This window comes from Epinephelus moara, chromosome 10, assembly GCF_006386435.1.
Source record: "Epinephelus moara isolate mb chromosome 10, YSFRI_EMoa_1.0, whole genome shotgun sequence".
Classification (NCBI taxonomy): Eukaryota; Metazoa; Chordata; class Actinopteri; order Perciformes; family Serranidae; genus Epinephelus; species Epinephelus moara.
In genome coordinates this window covers 22,847,038-22,875,030 of record NC_065515.1, presented here as the reverse complement: position 1 = coordinate 22,875,030, position 27,993 = coordinate 22,847,038, and the positions used below count along the sequence as shown (strand labels likewise).

At 43.0% G+C, this 27,993-nt stretch overlaps 1 protein-coding gene across 2 annotated transcripts in view; it reads left to right on the top strand.

The window, feature by feature from the left end:
* Positions 1-27,993, top strand: part of elavl4 (ELAV like neuron-specific RNA binding protein 4) — a 100,794-nt gene that overhangs the window by 15,321 nt on the left and 57,480 nt on the right. For both annotated transcript variants that reach the window (XM_050054628.1, XM_050054627.1), the window contains exons 3-4: positions 18,682-18,768; positions 24,465-24,711. In XM_050054628.1, the coding sequence (XP_049910585.1) occupies positions 18,682-18,768; positions 24,465-24,711 (334 nt within the window). The remainder of the gene's footprint in view (positions 1-18,681; positions 18,769-24,464; positions 24,712-27,993) is intronic.

Sequence of the window (27,993 nt, the reverse complement as noted above, 5' to 3'; positions counted from 1 at the left end):
TGTGTATATTGTGTGTGTGTGCACATGAATAGGCTGATGTGTGCTTATCGAGCGTGGTGTGGGCCAACATGCGTTTCAGTGTGTGCATTCTGAGCGTACGCATGTGTGTGGGTAAATGTATGTAGGTGTGAAGGTACAGCCAAGTGCTGCTGCCTGCCAGGTGACTGTGTTAAAGGAAGCAAGAGCTCCCTCTTCTTGTGTGCCTGAGATAGGGGCCAGCGGGACCAAATCAACCTGTGGCAGGTTTGCTGCAGGGCATGGAGAATGTGCTTTTATGAATTTGCCTAAATATATATTATCTATGAAGTGTAGTGACAAGTATAATCAGTATGTTGGGTGTAATATCAAGGAGTGTTGATTTGATGGTATGATTAGTATATGAGTAGGTGCCTTGCTGCATATTGTTGGTATAGCAGTTTATAAAATTAAAAAAGGAGCAACTGCTTTGAGAGTATTTTTGGTGTAACCCTGAAAGCACCATCCCTTTGTTTGAGGAAGAAAAGAGAAGTGCTGCTCCTGTTTTCCTACACAGGTCTAACAACAGGGAGTACAAACACTGCAGCAACAATGCAGATACCCTGTTTCCTATACGAGCTTAATGACAAAGGAGGGACGCATATAAAGGCGGTTAAAAACTATAAGCCCTCATGCGCGTGTTAAAGCGTACACTGCCTGTGTGCGTAATTACACGCAGTCAGGTGACGGGTAATTATGTGCAGTCACGAGCATAAAGTCACCTTAAACTGCTTTAGCATCCCCCTCTCCGCATACTCCCCACCACGTCGAGGACCGCACGAGCCTCCTGCCTCCTTCACTCGCATCCGCGAGCGCAGCGCACCGCCCCGTCGGCACCTCCCCAGCCAATGGGAGAGCGCGCGCGAGGTGACTGGACTATCCATAAATGGCTTTTTTTTTGGTGGAAAGGTAGCGAGGTGTTTTCTCTCTTTGAGTGGATTCTCCTTTCTCGTCGCGTTGTTGTGTGTTAGTTTTTTTTAAAGTGAGTGTTTTTGTCTCGTCTTCCACGGGACAGGGCTGCAGCTCTTCCACACCCACGGCTTCGCTCTGTTTAGTTTTTGGCTCCGCGAGACACACTACGTCGGTTCATTCATCCTCTCCGGCACGCTGCCGCTACTCCATCCCATTCTCCTCGCTGACTTCACCGGCTTTTTACAGTTTGTCCTCCGAGGCTGCCGTTACCGACCGTAACACGCAACAGCACTGACACGAGAATGGTCATGGTGAGTAGATATCACAGGACACAGGGTTTTCTATATCATACCTGTATGTTGCATTGCTTTAGTGTACTCATATACGGTGCCGCAGCAGGCAGACAGGTAGCACCGTACTGATTTGTCTTGCCTCCAGCATACATATTGATTTACTACAGATACATAATTTAGAAAGAGTTAACTACATCGCATCCATAGGCTACACCTGTACGGGCAGGTGTGTGCTGTGACTGCACAAGCGTGTGTGTGCGTCTCATATCACATTCAGACACCAAGTTATCAACACAGCACACTATTTATTTTTTTGGCAAATTCTGTGTTTTTAATTTAGTCGCCTTTAGAGGAGGTGGAAAGAAAAAATGGTGTAGTATATTGTAAGACAAAAGCTGTAAGTCCTGAGTGTATGTCTGAAAATTGTGTTTGTGTGTGTAAGAGGAAGCGACAGGGAGTTAGAGAGGATGAGATAGTCTGTATACATAGTCATGTAAATGTACAGGGGATTTTAACATGCACCCAGTAATAGCTAATTTATATACACAGTGCTGCGCAGGCATCCTATTACCATAGTGCCTGAGGCTGCAATCACTCTCCCAGAGCTCTGCTCCGCGCTGCTCTGCCCGGCTCACTCAAGCACAGACCTCAGCAGCGATTGATTGCTTTGCTGGGATTCAGAAAGCCTTTTCTCTGCCAAACCAGGCTGAGGTTGGCGTGTGCCGACGAGGGCTCGGAGCCAGCCAGAGAGCGAAGGTGTTAACACCGGGGGAGGGGGAGGTGAGGCCGGGGGCTGACGGGCAAGCCAAGAAGCCAATCACGGACTGTGGAAGAGAGGTGGGGAGGGGGGAGTGGGCGGGCTCTGACCTTCCAGCTGAGCAGGCGACTGGGCGGGTGGCTGTGGGAAGGAGGGGAGGGCGGCGAGAGGGAGGGAGGGAGGGAGGGAGGGAAGGCTTGCTGCAGCCCAGCACTCTCTCATCCAAGCTCACCATTCTCCTCTCAGCATCAGTGGAAGAAGGGATGCTCTCTCCGTACGCCTCTAGTATGCTGCTCCCTGCTCGCCGCTAAGACTCAGAGGCAGACACAGAGTGAGAGAAATAAGGAGACAGTGACAGAGAAGACAGGAAGAGAGTGAGAGATAGGGGATTTTCTTTGCTGAGGCGTTGCTGTAGCTGTTGTGTGAGGAGAGAGAGCGTGAGACAACGGCCGGCGTCTCCCAAATGGAGTGGAATGGGTTTAAGATGGTAAGGAAGAAGGCTACAGGCAGCCTGCCACTATACTCCACTGTGCATTGTTAACCATCGTTTCATTTTGGGCAGCCTACAGTGGCTAGAGCAGGTTGTAGTTGTAGATATACTATCATTACCCACAGGGTTTCAGCTGAGGCAGTGCAGTGATACTATTAAACTATTTGCTGTGCAGAATGTTAAGTTCCTTCATACAGGGAATACAGCGGGGGGTTAGACTGACGAGGTTTTGTGGGCCGGATGAGGAATGGAGGCGGGGGACAGATGGAGGGACGGAGCCAGATATCATGCTAATAGGAGAGGTGTGGAGGCAGGAGTAGAGGTAAGGAAGGATGGGGAGAGGAGCAGAGGGAGGGAAGGGTTAATTCGGGGAACAGCACCCATTTTATGTTGAAGTCAGGGCTGTAGGTGTCCCCCCCTTTTCCTGCCTTTGCACCACTCTGAAATATTTACCTGCGTATAGTACTGCAGCAGAGATGGAATGCACATTGTTGATGCTGAATGTACTGTAAGATGGTAGGGGAACTGGACTTTTGGGGGATTTTATATTCATGTATGCAAAGTAGTCCTTGTTAATTATACGAGTAGACATGTTATCCGTCACGCTGCTTGTGTACACACTGCGAGTTTGTGTTTTCCATAAGTTGTGCCAGAGCAGGAGAAAGATGGAGTAGGTGTATTGGAGTTGCACGCACGCCTGAATTACAATAGATTGTAATGCTGTGCATGCTGTAACCCACTGCTCATGTGAGTGTGTGTGAACATGACTGTGTATTCTCAATTATGTGTTTGGCTGTGTGAGTGGGTGTCGACATGAGAGAAATCATAATAACCTATAAGTAATCTGCTTTGCTCAGCTTCCTGAGACTCACTTTAACTTTGCATCCATTTACCCATTCATCCATCACACCCAGGCGACAGAGTGAGAGGTTGACTAACAAAACTAGCGGCCATATTTTTCCCCTCCTGTCGTTTTCACCTGTCATATAAGACAGAGTTTTATTTCATTGCCGATACTGCGTCACCACTGTTGGAGTAAATACCATTATTTAGCATTCTCAACGCAGCCATCTGTTTTCAGAGTCTTACCATGCACAAAGTGGACTGACTCACTTTTGTATTTGCATGAAGAACAGTGGACATTATTCATTTGTCGGCAAGTAAATGTTTGATTGTTTGTGTGCTGGCCTCTCTCCATCGGATGCAATCAAAATGCTAATTGAAACGAAGGCAACCTCCCTGTTTGGTGACTAGGCTAGTGACGCTAGCTGGCACGCCGTCTCCCTGGACACTCATGGCTAGCAGCCTGGTGTATGTGCATAGATGGAGGGGCCTGGCAGCAAAACATGATTGACAATGTGAGAAGATGGGCGTGAACGCGGAGAAATAGTGTATATTGTTCATGCCGTGTACACAGATTGGGATGGTGTTGAAACGTACAGAGGGTGGAGGAAAGGAGGATGAAAAGGAGCAGCGATAGTGGGAGTGAGAAAGTCGAATGTTCATCAGTATTGGAGGCATTAGATATGAGATTGCACCATGATACCTCCTGATGGGAACCAGTGGGGGACCTGGGATAGAGACAGGCCATCGTTTCACACACACACACACACACGCACACACACTCACTCACACATACACACAAACATACAGTGGCTCTATTACCCTCAGGCAGAACACCATGAGCTCCAAGGTTACACATCAATGCTAATAGGGTGGGGTGTGTGAGGAATTTATTAGCTACAGTGCACTGATCGAGTGTGTGCTCAGTGATTTAAATGTAACTGAAGATCAGAGAGACATAAGATAAGGATAGGTGCTTGGATATGTAGTCAGATGAACATAATTCACACACACCAAGTGAGAAATGATGGATGATGAGCTAACAGATAGAAAACTGAGGTAACAGAAATATTATTTTGTTAATCAGATTACACGATGGCCTGTGATGTGTTTCGTATGTCTGTGTTATCGGCTCCGTATGTCAGTGTGTGAGCGAGTGTGTGCATCAGAGGGTCGACTGACGTGTGTCCAGATGCAGAGTGACGTGTTTAACTAGAGCTTGATTAAACACCAAGCAAACAGATAGAGTGAGAGAGGGGGAAGGAGAAATGGTTCGGACACAGGAACAATTGGCTCTTAATCTTCTCTGCTGTGTTCCTATGCTCACACATGAGCTTACAATGATTTACTGTAGGTGGGTGTGTCATCATATGTGTAGATGAACAGACCTTTTTGCGTGGTGCTAGTAGAAATATTCAGATATTTCATGTTTCTAAAACTGTTCCTCTTTTCGTCTTGTTTACTCCAATCCTTGAACATTTATCTGCTGTGAAATAAATTCTTTAAAAAACCAGATCATCCCTTGACCATTTGACACCTCCTGTGATAAACTAACAGCTAACAATCTGAGGCAGACCACCCAGACCAGTGCTCTGTTGAGATCTTCATCACAGAATAACAAAATCTGAGCATCCTGGTTTTACCTCCTTTAAGCAGCTCTCCTGGCCCCAGAGTGCTTATTTACTTGTAGGAAGAGTTTTTAAAATAGTGCATGGGTAATTTGATCGTTTGTGATTGGTTTACTGAGCAGGAGAAAAACATCCATTTGGGTGGAGGTGAATAATATATGTAGTGGGTCTGACTTGCTGTTTGTGGCTGGTTGTGCGTCGTTTCTCTGCATGTAGTGTAAGAATGCCTTAAATTGACTTTGTTGAGGGACAAGAGGTAAACACCAGCGAAGCAGAGGGCATGTAGCATTCCTATCCTTTGTATTTAGTGTGTATAGTCATGGTTGTGCTGCTGTTAATGTTGTTTGATTGGTTTTCACACTCAGAGGTTGAAGTGAAGTTCATCACACCTACAGTAATTAACTACAGAATGGTGAGAAGTCAAATGGTCACATTGACTATGTTTACATGAACAGAATATTCAGTTTATTCCAAAAAGACAAAATTTCTTTTGGGCTTGGGCGGTATCTATTTTTGCGTACCTTCTAGAAATTTCAGCAGTGTATACAGTATATGTGGAAAAACACAAAGTTTAAAGCTGAGCTGCAGGTTATAGAAGTCATTGTAGTATGTATGACATTGTGAAGCCCACAACGTAGGGTTGGGCCATATGTTAAATTTTTCCAGCCGGCCACTGTTAGCATATTCACACAGGTTTGTGTTGATGTTAAAATATGCTGGCTACATGCTGTTTTTCTGGTCTCTCTCTGCCATTGTTGGCTGTTGTTTTTTTTTTTACTAGTCCTGTAACGTTATCCCACCCACTCACAGTCACCATCTTTATCAGCTCAACTGCCTGTTCCATAAGTAGAGACTGACCTCTGGTGGTGCATGCTGTGTACTACATCACCTCAATACAGCACACCTGTATTAGTTTAATAGAAAAAGGAGCATCTACATTTTTGACAGTATTGAAAATCATGCCATCCAGTTTTCTATATACGGTGGTAAACTGTGATACGTTGGTACCGCCCAAGCCCAATTCCTCCTGAGCTGTTAACATGGCTAATGAAAATGAATGAATATTCCACTTATATTCCTGTTTCTATGCAGTTAAGCTTACTCCTAATAATGTGCCCTAACATGGGGTTTATTACGTCAAAATAGGGAAAAGTGGAACAGGTGGAGCTGCTTGTTTCATATTGCTCCTTTGCGTCAACATATTTCTCAAAACTTTTCATCAGTGGCAAACGTATGTGACCGTGTGAGCACAGCCTTCCTCTTTCATTCCTTCAACCACCCTCTTGAAAAGATTGGGGATGTGATATTTGCGCATATCCAAAAGAATGCTGATATCCCAAGTCTTTCATAATGTTTAAAAGTAGGTGTGTTTCTTCTACTGACCAGAAATGCAGGATTTTCTTTTCGGCTTTTTTTCTCTACCCTTCAGCCTTTCAAGCTGTTGGCTATGTATGTTGGTGTATGTACATCACATCCATGACAACGCACAGAGCTGACCGTAAACAGGCACGAGGCCATTTGACACAAACTACTGGAAAAACCCCTGTTGAGAGGCATATTCCAAATTTACTGTGTAGAAATCCAAAAAATTCTAAGACCGAGACAAATCGGCATAAACGACATGTCTAAATCGGAAAACGCTACATTCAGAATAAGGCCTACTTTGGTATATCCAAATAGAATATGCTGTTTACATGACCTTTATCAAATTCATAATACTGTCACATTCGGAATATTAGTTGCATGTAAACGTAGTCACTGTGTGTTTGTGTTCGTACTATAGTTCATGTATGTAGTTGTTAATTAATATTTATGTGGGTACACGTACAGTTCATGTTGAGTGTGTGTTCATGTGTGTCAGGTGTGTGTCACACTGTACATTTCCCCTCTAACTTTAGTCAGACCTAGTCAGGGGTGTAAAAAAGGATCGGTTGCAGCTGAGATAAATAGACACCAATCAGTCAGCTGTAATTTCATGTTTCCTGCATTAACTTTGGCCCCACTTCGTAATGAGGTTTAGAGTGGGGTACTTTAGACAAGAGGTTTTAGTCATGTTAGCCAGAGATATAAGTTGAAGACGCTAAGTTGGATTAGATTTGTTTTGGTAGGCATAACTAAGGAATTTCTGCGAGGCTGTACAGAAGCGTTTTTAATCTTTATTTTTTATGATTAAGTAGAAACTCAACTTGTCAAGAAACCCAAAGAATTAAAATTTCCCTTGAAAGCTGCCAGGTCCTCCCTCAGTACAGTTATATTAACAATAAAACAGTATTTAAACTAGTTTGAAAATTCAAGGTTTAATAAAACACCTAAAAGGAAATTAGTTAAATTCAATTTTAAGAAGTGCAAAAATATTTCTATACTGCCTGACACAAATATGATAAACTCCATCTATAATTAAATATATGTGGTCGACTGGTGGTTAAAAATAAAGCTGCTGCTACAAAGTAAAGATTTGATTTGTATGTGACATGACACTACTTTCATACTGTAGCTGAAGCAGGCAGAGTCATTTTTTATTTTTTGCCCTCACACTTGAGTAAGAGGTTTTGCCACTGCTTTGGCATATTTTGCACGAGCACATTATGCAGTCTATCAGTATTTTGGTGTTACAGTGTCTGTATAAATATCGCAAAATATTTTATTGTCTTTAAATGTCTTTTCCACTTTCCTTTAAACAAAAGCTGGATGGAAGCAGTTAATGAGCCAAAAGCCTGTTTGAATAAGAAGCTGCTGTAACAATCTCTGTCCCAATTAGCACGCTTTGGTTTTTAAATATTCCTTTTGTGTGAAGCCTAAACACACATGAAGACTCACAAAACGGTCACGTTGAAAATTTAATAGGCTTCCACAGCGATTTCCTTCATTTATTTAAAATGGGTTTTTTTCCCTCTCTTTTTAAAAAGCTAGAAATCTGAGAGGCATGGCAAGGCATTCTGCTGTGAGGGGAGCAGCATTCACAAATACTAGACCTAATTCCTTTGGCAGCAGCTCAAACTGCTACAGACAGACACATAATCAGCTGGGGAGTGTTAGCGCCTCAGCCCACTAGCAAACACAGGACCGAGCCCTTGTTGTGCATCGCTGCTTTTCAGAATAAATATCCCGATGGAAAATACAGTGGGAGAAAAGAGGTATTCATGTGTATATAGCTCTTTGTTCAGTCAAAGATACAGAAGGAGAGAGGAACACTGGCTTTCTTAGCTACTTTACTGCTCATTCTTTCTCGATCCCTTCTCTCCCTCGACTTCTCTCTCTCCCTCTCCCTTCCTTCCTCCCTCTCTTCCTCTCATCCTCCACTGTACCGTGTGTGTTTTGGTATTCATACAGATGTTTGGATTTGAGTGGCAGTTTCTCCTGAGACTGTGCACAAGCGGCTGACTCGTCTCATCTGCATTTTGCATCCCAGGAAAAAAGAGAACAGAAAGCAGCGGAAAGCATCAGCAGGCAGACAGGCTGTGTGTGTGAGTGAGAGAGAGAGAGAGTGTGTGTGTGTGTGTGTGTGTGTGTGTGCGCACGATGTTGCCTGTTGTTTGGCTTTGGCAGCTTAACTGGCCCCAGCGCTGTTGCTGTGTGATGTTTAAAGGACGTTTCAAGGTCACGCTTTCGACAGTCCTCACCGCCTCTGACATATTAAACATTTATGTATTTCTGTAGCCAGATGAATTATAGATTGAACATGCAACTGAACATGCTACAAAATGGCACAATTGTGGTTGGTAATAGACACATTAGGGCCTACAAACACAGCATCCCACACGACAGCTTCTAGCCTGCCTTATCTCATCAATAGCAATACTAACAAAGGGACAAAAAAAGGCTGATCGTGCTCTTTGCAGTGTACCAAGGAAATGGAAAAGCACACAGCCAGAGGAGAGGGAATGGAGAGGGTCCATCTACAAGTCAGCTGTGGTCATTACTTCATGGCCACTGTATGTAAAGATCATAATGCTGGAGCTGACACACTTCATCTAAAAAGGAAAGCTATCTCCTCATGAATTATTGAGAGACAATATAGACACAGAGGTAGATAAAACCTGACTATTTTCTCGTCAGTCAAAGGTTTGCTTTGCCTTTTCCAACGTAGCACATGAGAGACCAGAGATAGCCAACCAGCTACATCCACTGGCAGTTATCAGGCCCCCAGTTTGAGATAGTAATTCTGATAATGGAGGCGTTTGTTCCAACAGGAATATGGATTCTCACGGTCAATGCATATTCCCTCCCAATCGACAGGAATGCCGTCCTTCTTTCACAGTGTAACTGGAGGGAAACGGAGGGAATGTGATATACGATGCTTATCAAGACTGATAAACGTCAGCAGCAGGCATGAGCAGCACCTGTCAAGTTGATATTGGGAGGTAGAGAGAGGAAAAAGTCGGAAAGAGAAAAGAAAAGGGGGAGAGAGAGAAAACGCGAGATAGATGCATGCTATCTCCCGGCTGCACGGCTCTCCAGCACATGCTGTCAGAGTAAAACGGCGTTGTAGAATTTTCTATGGCAATCAGCCACTGCCTTCTATATGTTGCCTCCCTGGCACATGCTACAGTATATGTGCAAAGATAGTCTCCTGTGGGCATTTTTCAATTACTCCGCACTGTACAGCAGTAGGGGGGATTAATCTGCTCGTTTGAATGCACGCCGCACTTAATGGTGTAGCTGGTGTGCCGGCGGGCCTCGTCTGTTAGCTGCGCCCGTATACATTTAGGCTTTTGTGTCTCACTCTCCTCCCTTCCTGCTGCAGCAGAAGCCATCTCTAAATTGCACCACTCTCACATCAAGTTACACTGAGATTAGATTTTCACAGAAGATGGGCTCGCTATAAATTCGCAAGTCAAACTCCAAATTGATTGTGTAATGACTAGTACAAAGCAACTTTATAGCATTTGCAAAGTGACTGAAATAGTTAAGCTATTGCGCCGGTGACAGCATATTCAGAGAGCACAAAGAAATCTGTGTTACAGGGTGATTAATGTAACTGAATATTCAAATGACACCAAGGACCGAAAAGTGAAACTACGAATGAAGTAATTTGATATTTCATAATGTCACTCAGCACAGGAAGAAGGCTGCCAAGAGATTATGCCAGATGATAGATATACCCATTTTAGCTTGTCTGTCTATCAGCGATGTGGTAACCTCTGCTACATCTACATGTACTTTCGAGTTATTCATTGCCTCCATCAAACTGTTTACTCATTAAGACAGATGACGGACGGCTGTCCTTTTCCCTCGCAGCTATTTGATTATATGAGCTCCGGTTCAGCGCTGAATCAATAACCAGATTAGCAAGGCACGCGCGTGTACACACACACACACACACACACACACACACACACACACACACACACACACACACACATTCGCACACTGACATACACTCAGCCACACCCTCACACAGTACCCAAGGCTGTGGAATGAATTCTCGAGTACAACGGTCGGTTTGTGTCTGTGTGATTTAGCTCTATGCCTTTGCTGCAAGGCAGACACACACACACTACACACACACACGCACTAGCAGGCTGTGTCTGAGATGCAGCTGATGGGGGAAACAGTGATTAGATTAGGAAGAGCTCTGCCTCTGCTTTGCAGCCGGGCCAGTGTTCTCCTCTCTCCCTTGTTCTCGGTGTAAGTGCTGTGCTGTAGGTTTTGTTCTTATCGTATACCTCCAGGCTGTTTATAGCTTTTTAAATACCTGTTCAACAAAGCCAATATTACCACTTCCAGCCTCAAACCAGTTTTAATTAGAACTCCTACTGTGAATTATACAGAAAATTGAGTTCAGTCAGAGAAGTTTACAAGTTTCTTATTCAGTTGCTCAGGGAGAATATTCTTAGAAGAAGTTGCTTTAGCCAGTTATCTTGTTTTTCAAGGCCTTTTTTAATACATACAACAAGCGTGACTGTAGGCTTGAGCAAGCGAGGAATGTATTTTCTAGTTGGTTGCAATAGCATGACACTGCTGAATTGCTTATTTCTGACCTGATACATGCAGGTGGGCACAGTAACGCTGTATAGCTGGGTAGTCGAGTCGAGCCTGTGTGCATGTTTGCATATGTTTGTTTACGTACTCGCTGGTGTATTTTAGTGCTTTTTGCTAAAGATAGGAGACAGCTCCGCTACAATGGCTGGTTGCCCGCACAGGTGCGCGGCCGCATTCACCTGCCAGCTACTTGTGGAGGTGGTGTCCTCGCTCATGACACATGGTGCTGACTCAGATGGATCAGCCTGCTTGCTCTCACTGCCTCACTGTCTGTTTCTGCGTCCTCTATCCTCCGTCCCAGCCCGGCTAAAAGCAACTTCAGCTCGACGCGGAAATGAGCACTGCATGGAAACACAAGCTATTTCCCTGAAATGCAATCCAGAGTAGTGCAGGTTTGTGTCCTCACAGGGCTGTACACTCTGCTGCAGTGTCACTAATATTTATTCAGAGAGTAGTCACAGTGGGTTAGGGTAGATCTCACATGACAACATGACTTTGATGCTATGAAAAAGGAAGACAGGGAGGTAGAGGACACGCCCTATTGGCAGTGGAGCAATGTAACTAAGTACATTTACTTAAGTGCTGTACTTTACTGAAGTAGTTCCAATTTATGCTATTCTCTGCTTTTACTCCAATTCATTTCAGAGGTAAATATTGAACTTTGTACTTAACCGTGTTTGTTTTAAAGCTTTAGTTACTAGTTACTTTGCAAATTTAGATTATTAATACAAAATACAAATCAAATAATAGGTTATAATTAGGGCTGTCAAAGTTAACGTGTCAATAACAAGTTAACGCAAATTCCTTTTAATGCCACTAATTTTGTTTTTTTTTTACTCAAGATTAAGGCACGTGCTTTGTAATTATGACCCAGCCCACCTGTTTCGGAAATCAGGAAGCGATGCAGCTGTAAAGTTATGGATGGAAAGCAGAAATAAACCTCTGTGAGCAGCAATGAATAAAGAGAGGCGTCTTTTGAACGGCAAGTGCAGCTACAAAGCCCTGCCACATCATTCTCTCGGCAAGACCAAAGTTATTTGCATTTACTGTCTGTGAATTGAGTTACCACCAGTGTACACTGAGCCGCTTAAAAAGACAGGGGATTTTTAGTGAACCTTACAAGTGTAAAATTCGACACTACATTGTGTTAGTATTACTAAGTAATGTTAGTTCAGGTCAGTGTGTCCATCTGTTGTTACTTGTTGGGCTCGAGTTTGCCATGGTATGCTTTCAACGTATTTTGTTAGCATGCAGTACGTTTGAGGTTATTCCGGAGAATATTCTGGACAGTATTTGTCATTATTTTGGATTGTTGCAATAATAATCAACATACTTTTGCATGAGGAAAGCATATTTGTCCACTCCCATGTTCATACAAGTATTAAAAACTTAAAAAATATCCCTTTAAAATGCATTTAGAGCAGATTATTTGTGAGTTAACTATGGACAATAATGCGATTAATGGCTATTAAATAATCACAATTCAATTTTAATCCACTGACGGCCCTAGTTATAATATATTATTATAGGTTAAGCCACCCAGCAGTATATAGAGTAATTAAAATTAGCCCCACCTTTACCAGCTGCAATATTAAAGAGACACATTAATGCATCAATAATTATAATCTAATAGTATATGATTCTGAAATGGGCCATTATGCGTAATGAGTACTTTTACTTTTTATACTTTAAGTATATTTTGATGCTAACCCTTTTGATCATTACCTAAAGGAATAGTTGTGCCTAATGGGTGCAGATAAATGGGTTTAAGGCGCCCTCCACGCTACCAGCTCAGGGAACTCCCTGCCTATGTCATGAGCAGGAATCGGCCAGATGACGTGAAATGCGTCATTTTGCGTCATTGATAACAGATTTTGGCTCGCGGACTGCAGGGAACCCCCCAGAGTTGCCAGCACAGGGGGCACCTTAACACCATTTATCTGCTCATACTGGCAGAGTGTTCCTTTAAGTAGGAATTTGAATGTAGGGCTTGAAAAGAGTATTTCTACACTGTGATATTGCTGCTTTTACTTAAGTACAGGTTCTGATTACTTGGTTGGGATCCTTTTATATCATGTTAAATGACATGTGATGTCATCCTACTGTAGGCTGGCAGGCTTTGCCTTGTTTTTACCCCTTTCCTATTATTTATTATGTGCCTTTTGTGCGCACCATTCACAGAAACAAGTTAATACTCACTGAATAGGCCCTACATGTTGGATAGATACCATCTCCACTAAAACCTCTAACCACATTAATGACATTTAATTAAGGATAGAATCTCATGTAGTGGATGAGACGATGATTTAGCCTCTTTAATCCAACAAAATGTCCTAGCTGAGGGCTTCAACAGTGATCACTCCCATCCGTCACACCCAGGGATTACAGCAGGACAGACAGCGATGCACAGCAGAGACATCTTGCTGATTTGACGGAGCTGGGAGCCGGGATGCTGGCTGCAGCAGCTAGAGCTGGAACAAAGGCTGGCAAGCTGTTGATGGGGATTTGATTCTGTTCAAGGGAAGATTGCTGTTGGGATGATGGCGCCGCGTTGACTTGCAGCTGAGGACTGGATAGAGAAATAGGGGTCAGGGGCATCAAGCGAGGGACTGCTCCTGGCACAAAAGTGAAACTAGGGGAGCTGTGATGAGGACCTGAGAGGCCAGGCTAGGGCTGGGGCTGAGGGACAGGGACTTGGGCTGACAGGCAAGGCCAGGCCTTCAATTCCAAGGCCCAGTCCCCGTGCTCCAGGCTTCAGCCAAACAGCTAGGCAGGTGTCCAGCTGATCTCACACCCCCACAAGGGAGGAACTGCAGAGCACCAGTCACTGGAGCTGCACAAATTGAAGTGTCATCTCCAGAGTCAAGATGCTCACCAATTTTCTGCATGCGTTGGTGCAGAGTTGGGATTCAGCCAGTGGACAAATGGCTCCAGTTCCGCCTACAGTTTGGCTGAGCAAAGGAGGCTGTGGTGTGTGTGTGTGTGTGTGTGTGTGTGTGTGTGTGTGTATTTTGTCTGCGAGAATGTTACTGCGTATGGAGCACTGCAGGTCCTCAGTCATTGTCCTTGAAGTGTGGTCTGTCTTTTGACTGCCCACGATGCAGCATGAAATAGTTTTTGAGAAAAAGTTTTTAGATAAAGATAATTAAGCAAAGTAAATGTGAATAGAGTAGAAAAGGTTGCATCACTCTGGTTATGAACACCTTTGTTGTGCCAGACAGTGTAGCCTTCAGAAATAAGTGAACCTGAGCAATACATCCTGATATTCAACATCTGAAAATAAGAATCTTTGCCCACAGACTTATCCTATAATTGTCTGTAAAATATAAACCTTGAGGTTATTATATAGATCCTGTCTGACATACCTCTCGGCAATTGACTGTATCCTGTCATCTCCTGAACTCTGACCTACGCGAGTATGTGCCGATTACCCAGGGGCTGGGAGGGAGTGTGTGGGAAAGCTGCATCGATTCCACTGGAAGACTGAAACATCACAAAAGAGAAAGAAGAGAAGGGAGGGGAGGGGGGGAGTCAAGCCAAAGTTAAATGAAAAATTGCTTACGTACATGTCTTGCGCAGTCTGGAACATTTATTATTCCAAGTCACACAGAGAGAAAAGAGGTGGAGGAGGATAGAAGAAGAGAGGAATCCATTTGGTAAAGTAGATGCAGATCGATAAGACTGGAGGCAGGCAGGCCAGAGTGCAATAGAGGAGGGGTGTGTGTCGTTGAGTATCTGTGATGTGTCTGTGTGTGTGCTTGCGTGCATGAGGCGTCCCAGATTACTTTTCCCTGATTGATCCAGCCCAGCATCCGTCTGACCTGCAGGACATTTCAGAGCTCGGAAGATGCTGGTGGAGGTGGAGAGACAGTGTGAGGGAGAGACAGAGAGAGGCAAAAAGACGCCCAGGAAGAAAGGCAGAGGAGAGAGAAAAATAAAAATCAATAGCGCAGAGAGCATTACAGAGAACTTGACTGGCCGAGAAGCTGAGATAGTAAAGTCGTATTAATCTCTTTGTGTTTCAGTCAGTTTGATAGGAACTCCAATTCAGTATCAGTAACTCCGATTCAGTATCACTTTGGTGAAAAGACAGGGGAGTTTGACTCTGAGTTAAGCAGCATCAGGTGTGGCTGCTTTCTGGCAGCACACATGGCACAAACTGTCCGTATATTTGGATGTATTAATGTGTTTTAAAGTATCCACATCTGACAATAAATCAGAATACAGTGATGTTTTCTCATTCGAACAAGCCAAATAATGTTAAAAATAAAGATAAGATGCATAAGGCAAAAGGAAATCACTAATAATATCTGAAGCAAGATGGTGAGGCAAAGTCTAACAAGTCAGATGGTTGCATGCTGGCTCCATTTTGTAGCTGCCAGGCAGTGTGTCTATCAGTGGAGAGATCCTGCAGCATACTGTCTACTCCGCAGTCTCTACAGCCTCCATCTATCCTGGCCAAGTCAGGGTAAATTGATTGTCTAAGCTCTGTAAGAGAAGGGGGAGGGAAGCCTGCACCAGGCCAGCAATATAAAGTGGTGGTTTTATGGTGTGGAAGCAGCAAAGGAGTGACGAAGGTGAAAAGGACAGGAGAGGAATACACAAACTCCTTGGTCATTTAGATTTTAGTTTGCGACATAGGGCTCTAAAGAAGGAGAGACATCTTTGTGCATATTATGAAAGAAAGACTTCATATACAGTGAATCTAAAAGAAAGCTGCCTGTGCCTTTGGTATTTTTCGACTGTTAGAGGAAAACAAATGTTTACTCCCCTTCCTTTCTGTAGGCGGGTAAGGCTCGTCCTATTTGACTGCAGCACCCAGACACCATTGGCCGGGAGCCCAAGGAGACAGGAAGCACTTTTGTGGCATCAAATATTAATGGCATTATAGAGTGTATTGATTATATAATAAGTTTTCCCAGCATCTGAGCACCGACTGAAATGTATTCCCTGAATAATTGAAAATGTATCCATGAGCGGTTTTTCATCTCAATGGTTGGTGAATGTAATTGCATCGCACCCTTATTCCAGTGTTATTTGAGATTTTATCAGGAGACGCACATGTGTGTGTTCATGTGATAAACGCGAGGACAGCCAGAATATGAAGAAAGATGAAATTGTGTGTGTGTGGCGCGTGTGTTACGCCTGAGACTGTGTTTGTTTTATCGAATGGTTGAGCATTGAATATTGAGAACTGAACTGCAGAGACTTAAACGCACTTCTGAGAAATGTAATATTCCTTTTCTTCCCCGACATTATGCTCTCTTGTACTATACGTTGGCTGCTGAAATGGAGACTCATATACATCTGCTTGCTGCTTCTTACATTTTTATCACCACATTTGTACATGCTACGATTACACTGCACTGTCTGCTTGCTGCGGCATACCATTCCCTTCCACTGCGACATAAAATGACGGCTTTGCAGAATGGGTGAAAAAAAATGCTCTTGATGTTTCACCTCTGCCTAACATTTTCTTTTTTCAGGGCAGCTTTTTCAACTTTGCATTTAAAAGGCAGGCTATACAGTGTGTTGTCCACTGCCCCGCTGATGGGATGAATGTTGAGCCCACTATACTGTATGTGGTGGCTGCAAACTGTACCTAGCGTGGGCAACTTAGCCCCAGGGGTGTAGCTATCCCTGGCGCTGTCCACTCTTGGCTCTTTAAAGTGGTTATAAATACACCTCGCTGGCTTTTGCACACCTGCATGAGGTTGACCTAATGCAGCTAAAAGCTTGACAATGTTAATTTTATTTTAGATTTGAAATTTAAAACAAAAGAACCTAATTTGTCCCAGTCAGATTTAGAAAATAGATTTTTTTTCAACAGTAAGCCTTTGGCCCTCACCAGACTAAAACAAAGGTGGCTCAGCTTGATTTTTCTATATGATAATCCTCAAAATATCCCAATATTCACCATTACCTGTCAGCTAGAAGAAATAATATTCGCTGTCCTCTTTTCTACCCTGACCTCCCTGCCCCTCTGTATCTTCTTTTTCCCTTTCAAGCTGACAGTTCACTCTCATTTAGACCTCCATTATGCATTCCTGCTCAAGTTTACAAGACACATTGACAACAGAACATGTACAGACTCTCTCCCTCCCCCACCCCGCCACCCCACCTCCGTCTCTCTCTTTCTTTGAAGTATTGGAAGTGTCTTCCCCATTACTCAGCCCTTGCCTTTTCTTCCCCCCTCCCATCTGATCCCTCACTCCCTCTCTTCATCTCTCTGAAGGAGTAAATGAAGGCAGAGGTCATCCCTCCTCTCTTCCTCCTCTCCTGCTAAATTGGCTGCTTGTAGCATCCGTAGATAGCTGCAGGCATTTAAGCCCCCTGCTCTGGAGAGCTAGTGAACAGACTTCCTGCTCATTTGTGGCATTTCTGTCTCTTCAACCACAGGCTTGTTTACCCACAGAGAGCAAGAGGGAAACCCTCATTATAAACTCTGCCAAGGTCATTGCAGTCGCCATACCAATCTGCTAGCTTCAACACACACATGCAATTTTATTCAAACCATTATGAAGGTCTTCAAATTATTAAAGTAAAGACTGTAGAAATAATATCTTTAACCCTATTTCTGTCTTAGCAATTCCATTTGAGTTGTTCTGATATCATTAACAGTATAGCAAATACCTCTGATACTGCCTAAAATTCTAGATTGTGTATCGGCAAATTGCAAGTCTATACGCCGATCCAATACCACATACTTTATTAATATGCTGTAAAGTAGTTTCACACTCGGATGAAACAGCAGTTTCCCCGGAAACCAATTTCCTTCCCTGCTCTAAAACACTAGCCTACACAGCAGGTTGCCCAGTGTAGCCACAGGCAACTACTGTTTTCAGAGCAACAACAAAGAATTTCCAGTAAATAGCATAATGTTAGCCATTACCAAAATGTCAGGAATTTGGCAATATTTTAAATTGGATAAAAGAATGTTCTATGGCATTCATAATCTGTATGTTTTAGAGTTTAACCTGAACCATGCCACAACAGATAGCAATCATTTCTTATCCATACAGGGTCAGTAGTATACAGCTATTAAATTTTTTCTTTACTTTTTTTATGCAATGGTATCAGATCAGTATTTGGTATTAGCCATTTTTTATATTTTCTATTAATTAATTAATTTATTTATTTATTTTTATTTTTTTGTGGGGGGGGGTTTGTTGTTGTTTTTTACGCAGTGGTATTAGATCAGTACTTGGTATCAGGCATTTTTATTTTTTTTATTTTTATTTTTTTGTTACGCAATGGTATCAGATCGGTACTTGGTATCAGCCAATTTTTATATTTTCTATTAATTTATTTTTTAAATGTATTTAATTTTTTTACCCAATGGTATTGGACCTGCGTTTGGTAGCAGCCTACGCACAAGTTCAGGTATCAGAATTGGAATCAGGAAGGAAAAAATGGCAATGCAACATTTCTAAAAGTATTTCAACAATTTGAGTCACGCAGTTTTCCAAATCTTAACCACCACCCATATTTATTATTCCCCAAAGGCAAACCACTCATCTCAATCACTCATACCAACCAAACACAAAAACCCTGAGCCACCCGTCTTTGTTTTAGCTCGACTGGTGGAAGGACTCTAAAGGTGTCACTGTATTTTCCAAGTGAGCCGCCATTTTCCCCCCCATCACCCCAACCCCCTTCCCCCCACTCCCCAAATCCCACTGCAACCCTAACCTTGTAAAGTGAGTGTATGATGTTGACGGTGGGCTGTGCGTCCCTCCCTCCCTGTGCTCCGCTCCATAGGGGTCGACAGAGACACAGTGGCGTCAGGCAGAGCTCCCACAGCTCCAGGGCTGGGCAGAGAAGGGATTGCTGACACAGCCAAAGATGGTAAGGAGACTACTGCTGCCAAATGGATGGCCCAGCCATTTTACACACCCATGAAGTAATATGATCTGATATTGTACTGTGTTCACATAAATACGCACTGGTTGGTGATGCTGCTGACTGAGACTGTTGGAACGGGAGCAGAGATTGATGGAGGGAGGACCTGGGGGGTTGCAAGGATAGAGGGAGTTGTGCAGAGATGAGTGAAAAGCAATATTCAGCTGCTGACGTTTTCATCCATTGTTTATGTTCGAGGAAGCCAGTAAATAATGTTGCACATTTATTTTTCAATTTATATGTACATATTGATGTTTTTGTATTTATGCCACATCCGTTACAAATCAGATGTGCTGTTTAGCTTTCATTAACACATGCAAAGCTGCACCCATGGGCATTTCTGATGGACCTCTATTTCCTTGCAAACACTTAAAGACTTACTCAAGTCCTCACTAGTGTAATTTGTCTTTTTTCGCCCTCTGTTTCCTGTTCTGAGCACTCTAGCACTCATCAAAAATCCTTAATTAATCTGCCCCTCCCCTGCACTTTGCTTTAAAGCAGCTGTAGTTTCAGCAGTGTTTGAGCCAAACCAGTTTTTCATTCTTAAGATGCCAGTTTTAAGAATGACCATCAGATATCATTTAACTTACATTTATTCTAAATTCGATCTAACAGCATCGCTGCACATTTGTATCATATGTTTCCAACAACTGCACACCGTCTACATGTGTTACTAAGAAGCCCAGTTGCTGGCTCTGCATCCTACATGAACAGAATTACAACTTGCGAGTATGAGAGGCTGCGTCTCGAGGCTGGGATCTTGAGAGGGCTGTGTGTTGTACTAAGTCAGCAGGATGCGCAGTGAGTTCTGTCCACAGCACTAGGCTCCTCAGTGGGAGAGCAGGGGCAGCCAGAGTGTTCACAACCAACATGAAGTGGACTGCTGAGCAGCACAAATGCTGGTGGGCAGGGACAAGGAGAGGAATATAATTGGCCACTGGGACTCGGCAGGTCCCTGTTAATTAGAGGCAGCCATTTTGGTGGAAAAACTCCTCAGAAAACGTCCCATGGAGTTGAAAGTCTCTCTGACAGAATGGAGCCCAGCAGGGAATGTAAACAGATTTAATAAGGCCCTCTCCAATCAACTCTGTTATGGCTAGATACTATTCTCTCCTCTGTCTCCGCTCTCCCCCCTCTCTCTCCTTCTCTCTCTCTACCCCCTGTCTTTCTCGGTCTGTCTCTGTATCTCTGTTGTGGTAGAGTGGTGAGTGAGTAGGAAAGGATACTGTCAAAAGAACAATTTGCATGCAGCTCTCATCTTGAGAGCTTTTAGACATCTCCCTGTCTGTTTGTTTTCTGCTGTGGGCTTGGGCCATTGTTCTCTCTCTCTCTGTATGCAAGTGTGTGTGTTTGAGTATGCGCTCTTCCCCTCGCTGCCTATGCGCGAATGTGTGAATGCATGGAAGTGTGTGCGTGCACGTGTGCGGGTGTGTGTGTGTCTAAAATGAGAGGATGGAAGCAGATTAAAGACTGACATTTTGTTGCTGCTGCTCCTAAACACTTAGATGGAGGAAAAGAAGAACACTAGATAATAAGAAATACAGCCTTTTTTTAAAAGGTCTTCCTTAAGCCAGAGAAAAGATGGATGCTTCGAGCCCCCGTACGCCATCCCATGAGATAGTTATAGGTATTTAGAGGTGGAGATATTCCCAGTTTTAAGTACTGCACTTGGATAAAGAGCACAGGCTTTCGTAGCTTTTCTAATCTCCTCTTTAAAATGAATTGCAGACCTCTTCTTTGTCATCTTTTGGTCATCTAATGTGATGGTGGTGACATAATTATTTGATTTTTTATTCAGTGTTTACTTGTATAGGGACAAGTATGTAGCATACATAGATGCCACACACCACAGCATTTATAACCTCAGCTAATTTGCAGTGCCTGTCCCTAGCTCAGCCTTAAGATACAAGATTACAAGTAACAGTGCAATGTACAAACAGTAGAAATAAACTGCAATACATAATTAGCACCATAGAATAGGAAGCACCAAATTATTCATGACTGCATAACTGATTCCTCTTCAAAAACTATCTCAGTTTGAGTTTAAAGTGATTTAAAATCAGGATACAATTTAATTTCTGCACCACATCCTTTATATCTTATATTGTTAGTATGAATATATTTGTGGTATTTTTTGGTAACTAAAGAGTTATTTGTTTGCCTGCTGATCATTTATCATCATCCCTGCTCACCACTACACACAGGTAGATAGATAAAAGTAAAGTGATTAAAGCCGAGAAGCACACGCATTGTAAACGTCTAAAATGGTTTTGAGAACTATTTCTGGACAAACTGGGAAATTTTTAAATTCTGCTTTGAGCTATATTATTAGAACACAGGTCCAGTCTTTTGATAATCCAGAAATAGAGCGAAATAGGACTCGTGAGCCATTTCTCCTTTGCTAAAACCAGCCCCTGCTTCCAAGTGCAGCCTGTCTGCGTGTACTTAGGAACGGTTAAAAATAGACCGAGAGCTGAATGGTTGAACAGGGGAAGGGGAGAGATCTGAGTGATGACTTTAAAAATTTGATTGAATCAGATTAAAGAATATTTGCATCTTAATTTGGGTTTCAGCATGTTAGGTCATTTCAGTGCTTTTGCAGCAATATGATGGCAACTTTGAGTTTGTGTTCTCATGGGCAGCAGGCCTTTTTCTAGGAGTGTGTGTACATGTAAAACAGGATCAGTGCACAGGGACACGGCAGGACATTCAAAAGATAATAAACCAGGTTAACAAACAGTCTGTCAACAGCCAGCTTCTGGTCAAGCGTGAGTCAAGACAGAATGATGCTCTGTTTTTAACAATGCATCCATCTTCTTTTCCCTGTTTTATCTTCCCACCATTTAGTGATTAGATTTAGAGATTTAGTCGTCTCCACTCTTTCCATTTGCGATGCACTGACACTCCCCTCACACACACACTCGCACATATATGCAACAAAAGCCATTAATCTGATCAAACAAATGTTTTTTATGCAAATGTATGAATAATTTCACTTCACACGTTGCTTTTGTTGGAGAATAATGTTCGCTCAGAATAAGCATTTCTATTAAATATGTATCAGAGTGCTCTGGTGGAAAAGCAAAGTGCAACCTCCTCCTCCGACTTTTGACTCTCAGTCCTTCTCACCTTTTTTTACTTCCCTGTTTTCTCACACTTAACACCAAGCTCACAGTTCCTTTCTGAACACTTTGATCCTGAGATGCTCTGCAAAACCAGATAAGAAAAGGCAAACTTCCCTCTGTCACAGCAGCAGCATCAGCAGTCAAATAGCTCGCTGAAGGGCTGCCCCTGTTGTTGCCCCCTCCCACAAACTTCAGCAGCTATCAGAGAAACATTTAGAGACGCCTCTTACTGTCGTCAGGAATATTTAGCTGTTTATGCTCTCTGTGTCTAGTGTTTGCTGTATCTCTCAATGTTCAGAGATGTTGCATGGTTTGTGTACAGTGTGTTCACTTTATGTTTAGTTTGTGATTCCATATAAGGGTTTAGCAATGTTTTGATTCAGTGCTGATGTGTTGTGATACAGACATCATGATATGAGAGGCAATTTGTTTTTCACCAATTTGAGCATTTGGTGACAGCATGACTGCTCACAAATATAAGCCTGAACACATTTTACAAATTGAATACATTCAGTTTAAGTATTTACTCTGCCATAAAATACAAAAAAAGTTATTAATGAAATACCTGAAAAATCAAGGTACTTCATCACATTGATGTAAAATCCTGTAAATCCAATTTTACTGTATAGCAGTCCTGCTCACTGATTTGCAACCAACAACAATCCAAATCTGTCAAAATCTCTGATGGTTGACAAATTTCTGCCACCTCGTACTTAATGACACACCGATTGCAAAATTCTGGGCTGATACTGACGTTTAAAATAACAACTTGGCCAATAGTCAATACTGATACAGATGTTTTGTACAGTGGGTCTCGTCTTCCAAATATTAATGATAAAAAGAAAATAAATCACTAGTACCTCAAAGCTGCTTTTCAGTAAGATGCGTGTTTTTCTTTACAAAGATAAGCATATCTGCCTCGTTGCAGCTCAGTCTATTTCTCCTCTCATCCAAGATGTGAGACGCAGAGCTTTTAAAGAAAAGATGACTCCTGCACTCACTTTTACTCTGCTTTATTTATTCGTCAACGTTTCGGTCAAGCATGGACCTTCATCAGGACAGACGCAGAGCTTAACAGCTGCTCACTGAAAGCTAACGTGAAAACAATCCAGCCAGTGGCTTTTTCTCCAAATTAGCAGCTGGGTATGTTAACGGTTGTCCTTGTCCAACCGCAAATAACCCTCATAACATTTAGCCAGTGCAAAATTGATTCAACGCAACAGATCAACATCGGCCACTGCCACTGATGCATGTGATCTTATTGCCAATTTGAGATGGCAGTCAGCAAGGAGAATATTGAAAGCAAACGCGAAAACAAACCACGTGTGCATTTGTTGCCCTCTTGCGTCTTGCTAAAGTTAGGTGCAGAAGCCATTGGATGGACCCACTGGGTGGACCCAGCTTTAGAATTGCTAGCTGTTGTCCATGTCCCAGCGCAAATAACCATCACAACTTTTAGCCAGTGCAAAATTGATGCAACACAACAGATAAACATCGGCCACTGCCATCGATGCATGTCACTGTATTGCCAATTGGAGATGGCAGACAACAAAGAGAATATTGAAAGCAAGCGTGAAAACAAACCACACGTATGCAGCTGTTGCCCTCTTGCATCATGCTAAAGTTAGGTCCACCCAATGGCTTCTTACGCCAGCTGTTGTCCGAGTCCATCCACAAATGACCATCACAACATTTAGCAGATGCAAAATTGATGCAACACAACAGATACTCACTGCTACTGTCATTGATGTATGTCATCGTTTTGCCAATTGAGAATGGCAGTCAACAAAGAGAATATTGAAAGCAAATACGAAAACAAACCACACGTGTGCACCTGTTGCGTCATGCTAAGGTCGGGTCTACCCAGTGGCTTCTTCTGCGAAGCAGCAGCTGGGTACGCTGGCTGTTGTCAGAGTCCGACCGCAAATAACCATCACAACATTTAGCGGCGACTGCCATTGATGCATGTCATATCATTGCCGATTGGAGATGGTAGTCAACAAGGAAAATATTGGCCAATACCGATGTTCGGCTGATAAATCAGTGTATCTCTGCTCATAATATATATTTTCATGTTACCCAAATTATATAAAAATGCATTTAGTGACATCATGAAATTTCACTGTTCTAGTCCTCCACTGTAACGTGAATTCCTGTAAGGTAGAATGGTAGGACATAATTGTATGGCAGTTCCAAAACAGTGATATACTGTATGTACGAGGCTTGTTTAAAACCTCTCAAATGCCTGGAAATTGGCTTTTAAAAGCCCTTTTCACCCAGGCTGTTGATTTGACTTAATGCGGCAGAAGTCATGCTTTTTAGAAAATTAACTTTGAAAATAAGCACTTTGTCAGAGTCTCTCAGAGCATGCCTTGCTACATATTCAGTGCTCCAAATAGCTAAATACAGTACCGAAGCCTTTGCTAATGAATGCCACCTCTCTCTTTCTTCCTCCCTGCACTTTCGCTCTGTGGGTTCTCTCCCCCTTTTCTCCTCCTCCTCCTCGCCCTGCCCCAGATCATCAGTAACATGGAGGCTCCAGTGACAAATGGCCCCAGCGGAGGAGGCACCACAGCCAACGGGCCGACCACCAACAGCCGCGGCTGCCCCTCGCCCATGCAGACTGGCCCAACAAATGACGACAGCAAGACCAACCTCATTGTCAACTACCTGCCCCAAAACATGACCCAGGAGGAGTTCCGCAGCCTGTTTGGTAGCATCGGCGAGATTGAGTCCTGCAAGCTGGTTCGCGACAAGATCACAGGTACAGAATGGAGACTGTTCATGATGTACTTGAATGCTGCTGCTGCTTGTGTTTCCCAAAATATCAACTTTTCATGAACTAGGAAATCTGCTTAGCCTTCGCATCATTTGAGGTGTATCCAATAGGTTTTGAAAAGATATCAGACACTCAGAGTTTGTAGGATTTCTCAGACCATACGGGAGCTTGTATTTGAATTAAGTAACAACGTGAAAATCACACTGAAGTGAAGTCAAAAGGCTTTCAACCACAATATGATGCACTCCTACGTACTGTAGAAGTAGGGAAAATTAATGTAATATACTGTTTGAAGATTTGGTAGTCCCCACAGGCAATTCCTCCAAAGGAAAGAGGAAAGGGATAAGCACAAGGTGTGCTACTATCCTGAGCTCCCCAGAGCTGGAAGGGATTTAGGTGCTTGCTTTCTATTCTGACTGTTTTAACTGGTCTGATCCTGGCACCTGAAGCCTGGACTTCCTGTTCACTATATCACCCTGAGTTTAAAGTATGATACTCAACCACATATTTTATAATTGTTGGAATTCTATTTGTTTTTTCTCGAACATATTTTCATTGAATTGAATTGAAGTGTGCAGAATAAACAGTTTAGCAGAGCACATCCATAGTGGGAGCACTTAATTGAAATAGGTAAACTTTTCCAAAGCTTTGGGGCGGTTACTGCAAATGCACGATCACCATTCCCCCTTAGTCCTGATCGTTGGACTGCCAGGAGCAACTGGTCTGAGGATCGGAGAGAGTTTGGGTGGGAAATGGGGCAGTGGAGCTCAGAGATGCATTTTGGTGCCAGGCCATGCAAGGCTTTAGTAACAAACAGTAGGACCTTAAACTCAGACCTAAACTTGACCGGTAACCAGTGCAGGGATGCCAGTACAGGTGTATTGACTGTTGCAGCAATTTTATTGCCTCTTAATATGCTGAGAGTATGTTGTTTGTATGCACCAAACATCAAGGCAAATTCCTTGTAAGTGAAAACCTACTTGGTTATAAACCTTATTCTGATTTTATTTGCTACAACCATAGTGCAAATGACTAGCACCCAGTTCTTTAGCTTGATGCTAACACATAATGGAAATCCCCATTAATGGGCTAACACAAAATATAGCATTGCAATAGTATTCTTTGACAAAGGATCCATTTTACTTCACATGCTTAACATAAAACATATGTGCTCATACTCCCTTTGCTCTGTGGAAACAAATAAATAGCTGCTGTCTTCACATTGTTAGTTCAATATTATCATAATGATTTCCGTCCTGTCCGCTCCCATTTACTTTTTCCCTGCCCAGTCCCAGTTATGTGATTAAACTGTGATACTGACTACCATCCCATGGGAGTCCCACAGGAATCCTGTGAGCCATAGGATTTCTAAAAAATGGCAGATTCTAAAACATAGTAAAGGAACACAACATTGAGTCTTGTCCCAGTTGTCCCTCCCCCCCAATTAGCCCCATCAATAATCCGGAATTTCATATATTAAAGGGTACTTAGTCCCTGGATTAATACCGAAAGCTGCTGGAAGTCTGGTTTTATATTTAGAAAAGAAGGAAAGGAACAAAGAGTAAATAAATAAATAAGGGTTTACAAATTGATAAGCTTACACAGACTGTATTATTGACATAGATTCACAGAAAGAAAGATTGAAAGAGAGTGAGGAAATAAGTTTTCAGATTGACTGAAGCTTCTGAAAGTATTTCAGGAAAGTTCCCCACAACTGTTGGGATTTTTGTTTGAGTGGTAATCTATATGTTAATTTATTTCGTGTTTGTGTTCACCTGTCACTGTCTTTTTGTCATTTTGTCTGTTTAGTTAAATAACGCTAGATGGGTAAGAATAATGAAATAGTTGTTGAGAGGCAGCTGTGATGAAGCAGACAGCTTACATGACTGCTGCCTAAGTGTAGATACAACAGTGCACGGTGTGTTAAATGTCGAAACACGTGATGAGATTCAAATATGAAATGAATAGTTGACACGTGTGTCACAAGCCCCACAGTCCAACATCCTTCCAAACAATTTGAGTGTTTGAGTCGTTGCTTGTGTTGTCTTCTACAAGGAGAAATCCATCTCTGCCCTCTGTGTGTGTGTGTTCAAGCGCTGTGAGTCAGCAATGCAGCAAAGTGCCACATGTTCTCCAGAGGTGTTTAAATTAAGCAGCACTTCGCGGTGCTAATCATGGCTGTAATCTGGGCGTAGTGGCTGTGTGGGTGGCCATACAGCAGATGGATCAGGGGGGGCTGGGGTGGTGCGGCTCTGTGATAATGCTCCATAATGGCTTTCATTTTAGATCCTACTTACTGACACTCTTCTCCTGATAATCTCATTAAAGAGCACCAGGCTGGCAGGCAGTGTAGATCACCAAGTCGTTCTCAGATAGCAGGCAAGGAGAGGAGAGGAGAGTAAACACACTCGTACACAGATATATACGCGGACATAATCACAGAATTAGATTCCTTGTAACAGATTAAGTGCAACCAAGAGGCCAACAGCGATGACAATTTTGACTGTACACCAGAGATGGCCACTAGCCCAGCCGTTCCTGCCTCCTTCTGCTCTGTCGTTCTCTGAAGCATATTCTGCAGCACTACAATTCCTCTCTAGGACCATCTTCCTCTTCCTCAGTAATGGGCCACAAAATGGAGCCTGAGAGTCAGATACACCGGGATAATGGAGGACGGTGTGTACAAAAATAACACTGGGATACCACATGCTATCATCATCACCATCACCATGTTCTCTCTCCTCCCGATTTTCCCCTTAAGTGTGATTTGCCAAGCAGCAGTGAGGAACCAAGCAGATATTTGGAGGGAGTTTAAAAAAAACGAACAGAATTGCTGTAAACCTGCTCGGGCCCTAAATGCGGAATCTGAGAGAGGTAGAAATGTTTGTTCGCTCACTTCTAAACCATTTAGGGTACTTCTCTGCTCTGCACTACAAGGTCTCTCTGATGACTTAGCATCAACGCAAAAAGTTATAAATAAATCCTGCCCTCCCTCCGTCTCCCCCTGTGGCGTATGCCTGTTTTGCTCTCCCATGGGTGCAATTTCCTCGTGCAAACTTTTAGGCTAACAAAGCAAAGATCCCCTCTTCTAGCAGAGAATGCCAAGAGGCTTTATACTCTCTAACAGTCATCCAAATCATTAACAGACTAAGCCAGGTTTGCGAGCAGGAGGGGTAAAGAGAAGGATGGTGGGAAGCATAAAGAGAACAGTGTTTTTTTGAGGCCGATGTATGCAACTGTACCCCATCTTGTCTGTCATAAATATCT